The sequence below is a fragment of the Manis javanica genome, chromosome X, assembly GCF_040802235.1.
Source record: "Manis javanica isolate MJ-LG chromosome X, MJ_LKY, whole genome shotgun sequence".
Taxonomy (NCBI): domain Eukaryota; kingdom Metazoa; phylum Chordata; class Mammalia; order Pholidota; family Manidae; genus Manis; species Manis javanica.
In genome coordinates, this window is record NC_133174.1 from 11,161,119 (window position 1) to 11,173,285 (window position 12,167).

At 37.4% G+C, this 12,167-nt stretch overlaps 1 protein-coding gene across 10 annotated transcripts in view; it reads left to right on the forward strand.

The window, feature by feature from the left end:
* REPS2 (RALBP1 associated Eps domain containing 2) overlaps positions 1-12,167 on the forward strand; it is a 234,520-nt gene that overhangs the window by 110,686 nt on the left and 111,667 nt on the right. For all 10 annotated transcript variants that reach the window (XM_073228224.1, XM_037020519.2, XM_037020520.2 and 7 more), the window contains exon 7: positions 8,251-8,314. In XM_073228224.1, the coding sequence (XP_073084325.1) occupies positions 8,251-8,314 (64 nt within the window). The remainder of the gene's footprint in view (positions 1-8,250; positions 8,315-12,167) is intronic.

Genomic DNA, 12,167 nt, shown 5'->3' on the forward strand with positions numbered 1-12,167 from the left:
AATAGTGCTGCGATAAACATAGGGGTGCATATGTCTTTTTCAAACTGGGCTGCTGCATTCTTAGGGTAAATTCCTAGGAGTGGAATTCCTGGGTCAAATGGTATTTCTATTTTGAGCTTTTTAAGGAACCTCCATACTGCTTTCCACAATGGTTGAACTAATGTACATTCCCAGCAGCAGTGTAGGAGGGTTCCCTTTTCTCCACATCCTCCCCAACATTTGTTGTTCTTTATCTTTTGGATGTTAGCCATCCTAACTGGTGTGAGGTGATACCTCATTGTGGTTTTGGTTTTAATTTGCATTTCTCTGATGATTAGCCATGTGGAGCATCTTTTCATGTGTCTGTTGGCCATCTGAATTTTTTCTTTAGAGAAGTGTCTGTTCAGCTCCTCTGCCCATTTTTTAATTGGATTATTTGGTTTTTGGGTGTTGAGGCCTGTGAGTTCCTTATATATTTTGCATGTTAACCCCTTGTCAGATATGTCATTTACACATATATTCTCCCATACTGTAGGATGCCTTTCTGTTCTGCTGATGGTGTCCTTTGCTATATGGAAACTTTATAGCTTGATGTAGTCCCATGTGTACATTTTTGCTTTTGTTTCCCTTGCCCGAGGAGATGCGTTCAGGAAAAATATGCTCATGTTTATATTCAGGAGATTTTTGCCTATATTGTCTTCTAAGCATTTTGTGGTTTCATGACTTACATTCAGGTCTTTGATCCATTTCGAGTTTACTTTTGTGTGTGGAGTTAGACAATAATCCAGTTTCACTCTCTAACATGTAGCTGTCCAGTTTTGCCAATACCAGTTGTTGAGGAGGCTTTCATTTCCCCTTGTATATCCATGGCTCCTTTATCGTCTATTAATTGACTATATATGCTTGGGCTTCTATCTGGGCTCTGTATTCCGTTCCACTGTTCTATGGGTCTGTTCTTGTGCCAATACCAAATTGTCTTGATTACTGTGGCTTTGTAGTAGAACTTGAAGTAAGGGTGCGTAATGCCCCCAGCTTTTTTCTTCCTTCTCAGGATTGCTTTGGCTATTTGGGGTCTTTTGTAGTTCCGTATGAATTTTAGAACTATTTGCTCTAGCTTGTTGAAGAATGCTGTTGGTATTTTGAGAGGGATTGCATTGAATCTGTAGATTGCTTTAGGCAAGATGGTCATTTTGACAATATTAATTCTTCCTATCCATGAGAACGGATGTATTTCCATTTATTGATATCTTCTTTAATTTCTCTCATGGATGTCTTGTAGTTTTCAGGGTATAGGTCTTTCACTTCCTTGGTTAGGTTTTATTCCCAGGTATTTTATTCTTTTTGATGCAATTGTGAATGGAGTTGTTTTCTTGATTTCTCTTTCTGCTGGTTCATTGTTAGTATATAGGAATGCAACAGAGTTATGTGTATTGATTTTGTATCCTGCAACTTTGCTGAATACAGTTATTAGTTCTAGTAGTTTTGGGGTGGATTCTTTAGAGTTTTCTATTTACAATATCATGTCATTTGCAAACAGGGACAGTTTAACTTCTTTCTTACCAATCTGGATGAATTTTATTTCTTTGTGTTGTCTGATTGCCATGGCTAGGACCTCTAGAACTATGTTGAATGAAAGTGGGGAGAGTGGGCATCCTTGTCTTGTTCTCAATCATAAAGGAAAGGCTTTCAGCTTCTTGCTGTTAAGTATGATGTTGGCTGTGGGTTTGTCATATATGGCCTTTATTATGTTGCGGTACTTGCCCTCTATACCCATTTTGTTGAGAGTTTTTATTGTGAATGGTTGTTGAATTTTGACAAATGCTTTTTCGGCATCTATGGAATTGATCATGTGGTTTTTGTCCTTTTTGTTGATGTGGTGGATGATGTTGATGGATTTTCTCATATTGTACCATCCTTGCATCCCTGGAATAAATCCTACTTGATTGTGATGGATGATCTTTTTGATATAGTTTTGAATTCGATTTGCTAATTTTTGCATCTTTTTTCATCAGGGATATTGGTCTGCAATTATCTTTTTCTGTGGTGTCTTTGTCTGGTTTTAGAGTGATGCTGGCCTCATAAAATGAGTTTGGGAGTATTCCCTCCTCTTCTACTTTTTGGAAAACTTTAAGGAGGATGGGTATTAGGTCTTCACTAAATGTTTGATAAAATTCAGGGGTAAAGCCATTTGGTCCAGGAGTGTTTTTTGTAGGTCGTTTTTTGATTATCAATTCAATTTCATTTCTGGTAATTGGTCTTTTCAGATTTTCTGTTTTTTCCTGGGTCAGCCTTGGAATGTTGTTTTTTTCTGGAAAGTTGTCCATTTCGTCTAGACTATCCAATTTGTGAGCATATAATTTTCCATAGTATTCTCTAATAATTCTTTGTATTTCTGTGGTGTCTGTAGTGATTTTTCCTTTCTCAATACTAATTCTGTTTATGCATGTAGACTCTCTTTTTTTCTTGATAAGTCTGGCTAGGGGTTTATGTATTTTGTTTATTTTCTCGAAGAACCAGCTCCTGCTTTCATTGATTCTTTCTATTGAAATTTATTTATAGAAATAAATAATGTCTGCTCTAGTCTTTATTATGTTCTTCCTTCTACTGACTTTGGATCTCATTTGTTCTTCTTTTTCTAATTTCGTTAATTGTGAGTTTAGACTTTTCATATAGGATTGTTCTTCTTTCCTGAGGTATGCCTGTATTGTAATATGCTTCCCTCTTAGCATGGCCTTCCCTGTGTCCCAGAGATTTTGTGTTGTTGAGTTATTGTTGTCATTTTTCTCCACATATATCTTGACCACTGTTTTTATTTGCTTATTCATGCATTGATTATTTAGGAGCATGTTGTTAAGCCTCCATGTGTTTTCAGGCTTTTTCATTTTCTTTGTGTAATTTATTTCTAGTTTCATGCATTTGTGGTGTGTGAAGCTGGTTGGTACAATTTCAATATTTTTTAATTTACTTAGTCTCTTTTTATGGCCTAGAATATGATCTGTTCTTGAAAGTGTTCCATGTGCACTTGAGAAGAATTTGTATCCTACTGCTTTTCGCTGTAGTGTTCTGTAGATGTCTGTTAGGTTGATCTGTTCTAATGTTTTTCAGTGCCTCTGTCTCCTTAGTTATTTTCTCACTGGTTGATTGGTCCTTTGGAGTGAGTGGTGTGTTGAAGTCTCCTAAAACGAATGCATTGCATTCTGTTTCCCCCTTTAATTCTGTTAGAATTATTTTCACATATGTAGGTGCTCCTATGTTGGATGCATAGAGATTTATAATGGTTCTATCCTATTGTTGGACTGACCCCTTTATCATTATGTAGTATCCTTCTTTGTCTCTTTTGACTTTCTTTGTTTTGAAGTCCATTTTGTCTGATAGAAGTATTACAACTCCTGCTTTTTTCTCCCTATTAGTTGCATGAAATATCTTTTTCCATCCCTTCACTTTTAGTCTTTGTATGTCTTTGGGTTTGAAGTGAGTCTCTTGTAGGCAGTATATAGTTGAGTATTGTTTTTTATCCATTCAGTGACTCAATGTCTTTTGATTGGTGCATTCAGACCATTTACATTTAGGGTGATTATCAATAGTTATGCATTTATTGCCATTGCAGGGTTTAGATTCTTGGTTACTAAAAGTTTCAGTTTAATTCCCTTACTATCTAAGAGTTTAACTTAACTCATTTAGTATGCTATTATGAACAAAATCTAAAGGTTCTTTTCTTTTCTTTTTCTTCTTCCTCCATTCTTTATATATTAGGTATCATATTCTCTACTCTTTATCTATCCCTTGACTTACTTTGGGTGTAGTTGATTTAATTTTGTATTTGCTTAGTAATTAACTGTTCTACTTTCTTTACTGTGGTTTTATTACCTCTGGTGACAGCTATTTAACCTTTGGAAAATTTCCATCTATAGCACTGCCTCCAAAATACACTGTAGAGACGGTTTGTGGGAGGTAAATTCTCTTAGCTTTTACTTATCTGAAAATTGTTTAATCCCTCCTTCCAATTTAAATGATAACCTTGCCATATAGAGTATTCTTGGTTTGAGGCCCTTCAGCTTCATTGCATTAAATATATCACTCTACTCCCTTCTTGCCTGTAAGGTTTCTGTTGAGAAGTCTTATGATAGCCTGATGGATTTTCCTTTGTATGTGATCTTTTTTCTCTCTCTGGCAGCCTTTAATAGTCTGTCCTTATCCTTGATCTTTGCCATTTTAATTACTATATGTCTTGGTGTTGTCTTCCTTGGGTCCCTTGTATGGGGAGATCTGTGGCTCTCCATGGTCTGAGAGACTATCTCTTTCCCAGATTTGGAAAGTTTTCAGCAATTACCTCCTCAAAGACATTTTCTATCCCTTTTTCTCTCTGTTCTTTTGGTACCCTTATAATGTGAAAGTTTTCCCGTTTGGATTGTTCACACAGTTCTCTCAATATTCTTTCATTCCTAGGGATTCCTTTTTCTATTTGTGCTTCAGATGCTTTGTATTCCTGTTATCTAGTTTCTTTTTCATTTGCTGTCTCTGTTTCACCTAATCTGCTTTTAAATCCTTCCATTGTATGTTTCTTTTTAGATGCTGAATTCTTCAATGTTTTTATCTCATTCCTGACTTCCTTCCAGAGTTCTTGAACGTTTTTCTGTAGCTCCCTGAGCATGCTTATGATTTTTATTTTAAAATCTCTTTCTGGAAGACTGATGAGTTCAGTTTCACTTGGTCCTCTTTCTGGTGTTTGTGGGATTTTGGTTTGAACCAGGTTCCTTTGATGTTTCTTATTTGTAGGCGGTGCCCTCTAGTGCCCAGAAACTCTACTCTCTGGAGCTGCTCAGCCCCTTGAGTGATGGTGGGGGTCACAGGCGAGCGGTGCTGGTGCCCATTGGGAGGAAAAAGCTCTTTCCTGCTTCCTTCCTGCAGTGCCTGCCTCCACTGCCAGGGCCAGTGGCCTGAGCACCCAGGGAGAAGCCTCAATGGTTTGCATTTGTAGCTGCTGTATGTGGGGCCGCCCTCTAGCTGGCCTGGTGCAGTGGTGTAGGCAGCTGCTTTGTGAGCTGCTGCTGGCTGAGTGGAATGCAAAGCAGGGTGCATGTCTTGGTGGGGGCCCTTGTAGCTGCATAGCCATCCAGGGGGATGTAGTGCCGGATGCTGCTGAAAGTTCCCAATCTGCTGGGCAGAGTGCGCTCAGACAATTTTGTCCACCTATCATTTCTATTGAGCAGCAGCTCTGTGTAATCCTTGCCCCTTTAGCCAACCTCTTGCTGTTAGGAAGTCTCTCAGACTGCCCACCTTTCTTTTGTCCCAGCGTGGCTGGATGTGGATCCCTTTTTTCCATAAGTGGCTGGAATCTCAGTTTGTCCAAGTATTCCACCTGTCTTAGCTTTCCAACCCCACTAATCTCCAGAGCACTATGTAATGTAGGTTCGTGTTCCCAAAGCAGATCTCCAGGGCTGGGTGTTCAGCACTCCTAGGCCCCCACCTCCTTCCCCACTCCATTTCTCTTCCTCCCGCCAGTGGTGGGGGAAGGTCTTGTGTCCCTCCGAATCATGGCTTTCGTGTGTTACCCTTTTCCTTGAGGTCTGCTGGTTTCCCCATGTGTAGAGAGCCTGCTGCAGCCTTCTTTCCTGTTGCTCTTTCAGGTATGATGTATGTGTTATATTTTCATATTATATGTGGTTTTGAGAGAAGGTTTCTGTCTCATGTCTCATGCCTCCATATTTATCCATCCCCCAGCATCATTTTTGAAAAAACTATTCTTTTCAGCATTGTTGTCAAAATTGAATTGACTGTAAATGTGATGGTTTATTTGTGGATGTTAATTCTGTTCCACTGATCTATATGTCTAGCCCAATGCCAGTACCATGGTGTTTTGATTATGGTAGTAAGTTTTGAAATCAGGAGTTCTCTGACATTGTTCTTTTCTATTTTATTTGCTTTGATTTTAATTTTTAGGGATTGTAGTTTTAAAATTTAATTTTATACTTATAAAAAATATTTTCATGGTTCTAAAATTGAGTCTATAATACAATCCCAGTCACAAAGAAAGCTAGCCATTCTCTCTTTTCCTACTACCTTGTTCCTTCCTTGCCCCTATAGGTAACTGTCTGTTTTATGGTTTGTTTTTAAAAATAAAAGTAAATATGTGTGTATGTGTGTGCATTCTTATCTTTGTCCTTTCCTAGATAAATGGTTGCTTCCTATTTATATCTTTCTCCATCTTTTTTTTTTTCACTTCATAATGTATCCAGGTGACTACTACTTAGTTGCATGTGGAGATATTTCGTGTTCCCTTTTATACTTTTATACTACTCGTAAGGGTAAATGTGCAATCATTTTTTCAGGCAGTTCCCTACTTGAATCATTTCTAGTGTTTTCCTAATGCATATATTTCTATTGTGAATAGCCTTTTCACAAGTCATTTTATACTTTTGTCAGAGTATCTTTGGATGATGTGATATTGCTAGATATTGCAAAATCTTCCTTCATTGGAGTTATGATATTTTGTCATCCCACCAGCATTGTGTGAGATGCCTGTTTCCCCACATTCTTGTTATTAGAATATGTTAACTTCTATTTTCCCCCTTCTGATAGGCTCTTATGCTTATGTGGTTTTAATTTACAGATCTCTTATGAACAAGGTTGAATCCTTTAAAAATATGATTAAAGGTCGGTTGCATCTATTTCTGTGAACCTTCATAACTCTCCTCATTTTTATATTGCGTTACTGGTCTTTATTTTTTAAAGATCTGTATCTATTAAGTGTGTTAACATTTTATCACTGACATGTCAATGCTGTGTGTAGCTATAGTTTACAAAGTTGAGAGACTCCTTCCAATAGAAAGTCTGAATCCATGTTTTGATGCTTGATTGCTGGCAGCTTTTAAGCCTCACCTCTCCCTCTTCCTCCCCACCTATGGTTTCCTAGCAGGTCTGAAAATGGCTGCAGAGAAGGAAGGAAAGGAGGCTGGCTTGGGGTTTCTAGGTTGGCTGGGGGTGGCCCTGGGGTGAGGGTTGGAGGTGTTTGAACTTCTGGCACCACTAAGTGGGGAGCACTTGGGCTTATCAGCTGCCCCCTCCTGGTGGGTGGCAGCCAGGGTACAAGTGAACTTGACAGCTGGGCTACCTAACTTCCCTGGGATGCCACGGTACAGCAGTCTCTATTGTCTGAAGTCAAGATGAGGTCTCAAGTTGTGGGTTATGGGACTAGTGTGATTTGAAGGGTATCAAGGGAGAAAAAGAATGAGAAGAGTGGAAATGTCTTTATATCTATAAAATAGTTTTTAAATAGGTTTTTAAGGCATTTCTGAGAAATGTTTGACAAGGTAGCTGCATTGATGGCCAACATCATTTATCAGCATTATTTCCAGGATGCTTTTGGAGAGAAGGCTCCTTGGTTTTATAGAGCAGATTGCCTTTGACCCTTAATGTATCCAAGGAAAATAAGTCTTTAGGGTTCATTATAATGTGTTGTTTTAAGGCAATTTAGAAGACTTATAATTCCAAGGAAAGATTTTTGACTTTGTTTAGAATAGATCTTGGGACTTTGAGTTAAAATTCAGGCTTTTGAATTGTGAAACTATTTTGAGAGTTGAAAGCATAAGAACTTCAATCTCAGTAAGGATGGGGTCTAACATTTTAAGGGGAGCTCTAACTTGCAGCTATGGAACGTGTAAAATGGCATGATTACCTGATTTCAATTAATATTAGTAAATTTGAGTAAAGAAATAAGTAAAGAATGACTAAATAAGTTAGTAAAAAATGAGTAAAGAAAGTAGCAAGAGGTTCCTGGATAAGGTTCTCCAAGAGTCACCAAGAGATCTTAAATCTCACCAAAACCCTTTCCCAAGATCTCTGATCTCTGTATGATGAGGTTAATGGTGTTAATTTCCTTTTTTTTTGGCTTTTTTGTTTCATGATTGTATATTACTTTCTCACTCTTATTAAAAGTTCTTGACAGATTTTTACTTTAATAATTTTGAATTTGTCTTTTGAATTTTTAGTGAAATTTTGCAGATTTTTGGAAAAATAGGAATTAATTTATATAATTTGCAGGTCATAGTATTATGTCTTTGCTGCTTTTAGCCTATTCTAATTTATATATTATTTTAAAAGCTGTTCATATGTTGTTTTTTAGCCATATGATTCATAGTTGCTTTAATGTCATGTTTATGGTTCTGTGGGAGGGATTGCTGAATGAGAAAATGATGATTTATTTACTAATCAATATAAAAGCTGTTCTAGATAAGTAATTAATGATTTATTTAAACAAATGGCTCTTGACAGGTTCTGTGGCAAAGAACTTCTTCACCAAATCAAAGCTTTCCATTCCAGAACTCTCTTACATATGGTAAGTTCACTTAATACCACATAGTGTCAAACATACATGTTCCTTAGTTCCTACTTTTGAATTTTAAAAGTCTTATCATTTGAATTTTTTTAACAGACTAAGAGAGTGAATTGAACTTAGATTTTTTTTTTGCTGGGAAGATTGAATAACTTAATTAAATGAAAAGCATAATGAATAGTGTCTGGCAGATACTATGTACTATAACTGTTATTATTTAAAAAGTAATTCCTAATCATTACCCTCATCTAGTTCCCTTTTCAGTCTAAACAGTTTTGTGGGCATATGAAAATTCTCATCTTGTGTATTTTATTTTCAAATATTTCTACTTAATGTGATGCAGTTAACCAGAGGATCTTGAAAAGCTATTCTTCACAATATTTTATGAGGCCAGGTAAAAGGAATGTCCACAGATGTTTTAGAATTAAGTTAAAATTTGACTATTCTAGCTGCCTCTGAGCTTCATAAACTTGACTGATGTTTATCATCTGGGCCCTAGTTCAGACTTGCAGCTGTGGCGTGCCCTGCACCTTGCTGCTTAGCCAGCCACCACCCTGCCTCCAGAAGGGCTGTTCCGGGATAGTCCAGATGTCCTTATTTGTGTTTATGAAAACGCTTGGTGCCTCTAGAGTCCTGGCTGTGTGTGGGCTATTCTTTCTCAAGTCTGGGTGGGGGTCCATGCTGCTATAAATATATAAGGAAAACATTAGAATGTTTATGTAAAACTTTTTTCATGAAGGTTTATAAAACTTATGGTATGATTTAAAAATCACTCGTTATGCTTTGTGCATCTTGTTGGAAAAACTATTCTAGTAATACTTGTTCATGCCAGTGTATCTGTGATTCTGAGCTGAATTTATGTTCTTCAGCAGTATATTCTAGCATATTTTTTTTTTTACGAGAAGACTTATATTAGATTTTAAAGCTAGGGGAAAAATTAATCATTTGCAGATGACATGATATTGTACATAAAAAACCCTAAAAACTCCACTGCAAAACTACTAGAACTAATATTGGAATTCAGCAAAGTTGCAGGATACAAAATTAACACACAGAAATCTGTAGCTTTCCTATACACTAACAATGAACTAATAGAAAGAGAAATCAGGAAAACAGTTCCATTCACAATTGCATCAAAAAGAATAAAATACCTAGGAATAAACCTAACCAAGGAAGTGAAAGACCTATACCCTGAGAACTACAAGACACTCTTAAGAGAAATTAAAGAGGTCACTAACAAATGGAAACTCATCTTATGCTCCTGGCTAGGAAGAATTAATATCGTCAAAATGGCCATCCTGCCCAAAGCAATCTGCAGATTCGATGCAATCCCTATCAGATTACCAACAGTATTCTTCAATGAACTGGAACAAATAGTTAAAAAATTCATATGGAACCGTCAAAGACCACGAATAGCCAACAGAATCCTGAGAAGGAAGAATAAAGTGGGGGGATCTCACTCCCCAACTTCAAGCTCCACTACAAAGCCATAGTAATCAAGATAATTTGGTACTGGCATAAGAACAGAGCCACGGACCAGTGGAACAGATTAGAGACTCCAGACATTAACCCAAACATATATGATCAATTAATATTTGATAAAGGAGCCATGGACATACAATGGGGAAATGACAGCCTCTTTAACAGCTGGTGTTGGCAAAACTGGACAGCTACATGTAAGAGAATGAAACTGGATCACTGTCTAACCCCATACACAAAAGTAAACTCCAAATGGATGAAAGACCTGAATGTAAGTCATGAAATCATAAAACTCTTAGTAAAAAACATCGACAAAATCTCTTCGACATAAACATGAGCGATTTCTTCATGAACATATCTCCCCAGGCAAGGGAAACAAAGGCAAAAATGAACAGGTGGGACTATATCAAGCTGAAAAGCTTCTGTACAGCAAAGGACACCATCAATAGAACAAAAAGGTATCCTACAGTATGGGAGAACATATTTATAAATGACAGTTCCAATAAAGGATTGACATCCAAAATATATATATAAAGAGCTCACATGCCTCAACAAACAAAAAGCAAATAATCCAATTAAAAAATGGGCAGAGGAGCTGAATAGACAGTTCTCTAAAGAAGAAATCCAGATGGCCAAAGGCACATGAAAAGATGCTCCACATCGCTAATCATCAGAGAAATGCAAATTAAAACCACAATGAGATATCACCTCACACCAGTAAGGATCGCCATCATTGAAAAGACAAACAACAACAAATGTTGGTGAGGTTGTGGAGAAAGGGGAACCCTCCTACACTGCTGGTGGGAATGTAAATTAGTTCACCCATTGTGGAAAGCAGTATGGAGGTTCCTCAGAATGCTCAAAATAGAAATACCATTTGACCCAGGGATTCCACTTCTAGGAATTTACCCTATGAATGCAGCACTCCAGTTTGAAAAAGACAGATGCACCCCTATGTTTATTGCTGCATTGTTTACAATAGCCAAGATATGGAAGCAACCTAAGTGTCCATCAGTAGATGAATGGATAAAGAAGAGGTGGTACATATACACAATGGAATATTATTCAGCCATAAGAAAAAAACAGATCCTACCATTTGCAACAACATGGATGGAGCTAGAGGGCATTATGCTCAGTGAAATTAGCCAAGTGGAGAAGGACAAGTACCAAATAATTTCACTCATATGTGGAGCGTAAGAGCAAAGGAAAACTGAAGGAACAAAACAGCAGCAGAATCACAGAACCCAAGAATGGACTAATAGTTACCAAAGGGAAAAGGACTGGGGACGATCAGTGGGAAGGGAGGGATAAAGGCGGGGAAAAAGAAAGAGGGCGTTACGATTAGCATGTATAGTGCGTGGGGGACACGGGGAGGGCTGCGCAACACAGAGAAGACAAGTAGTGATTTTACAGCATCTTACTATGCAGATGGACAGTGACTGTGAAGGGGTATGTGGGGGGACTTGGTGAAGGGGGGAACCTAGTAAACATAATGTTCTTTCTGTAATTGTAGATTAATGATACAAAAATAAAAAAATTAATCATTTTGAAAAGGATATAGTCTGTTTTAGCAAAGTTCCCAGTATTAACATTATGGGCATGAGGCTTCCTATCTTTTTGTCAAGATATATCCATGAAAGCTGCATGGTATTCTCTCCATCCAGCCTTTGAACCAGTTTCCTCACTTCATCTTAGGGGCTGGTGCAATCTAAACATTTGAGAGGGAGGAGGATATGACTGGTCCAAAGGAAAGCTATGGGAGTTGCCTTCAATATTTCTTTCAAATAATGACACCTTTCCAGTACATTTTATATGTCTTACCTCTTATTTTATATGTCTTATCTCTCTCTTCATAGCACGATTATATTGTCTCTGAACACCTAGGAAACTGGTTGAGATTATGGGGGTCTTAGTTGCTTTGGCAAATAAGTTTCTTTTGTGCTGAGTAAATAGGTCTGTGCCTTTCATGAGGAAACAATGACTGAAGCAAGATAAGCCTTTTTTTAAGACTCTACCTTTCTTCCTTTCTTCCTTTCTGTCTTATCTGGTTCCAGCCTTCCCTAGTTGCTAGTTTTTATTGCTAAGTATTTATTGAGCTTATTTGTATTTTCCCAGGAGGGAATTCTCAAGCAAATTTTTTTTTTTTAGAGGGCATCTCTCATATTTATTGATCAAATGGTTGTTGATAACAATAAAATTCTGTACAGGGGACTCAATGCATAATCATTAATCAACCCCAAGTCTAATTCTCAACAGTCTCCAATCTTCTGAAGCATAACGAACAAGTTCTTACATGGTGAACAAATTCTTACATAGTGAATAAGTTCTTATATGGTGAACAGTGCAAGGGCAGTCATCACAGAAACTTTCGGTTTTG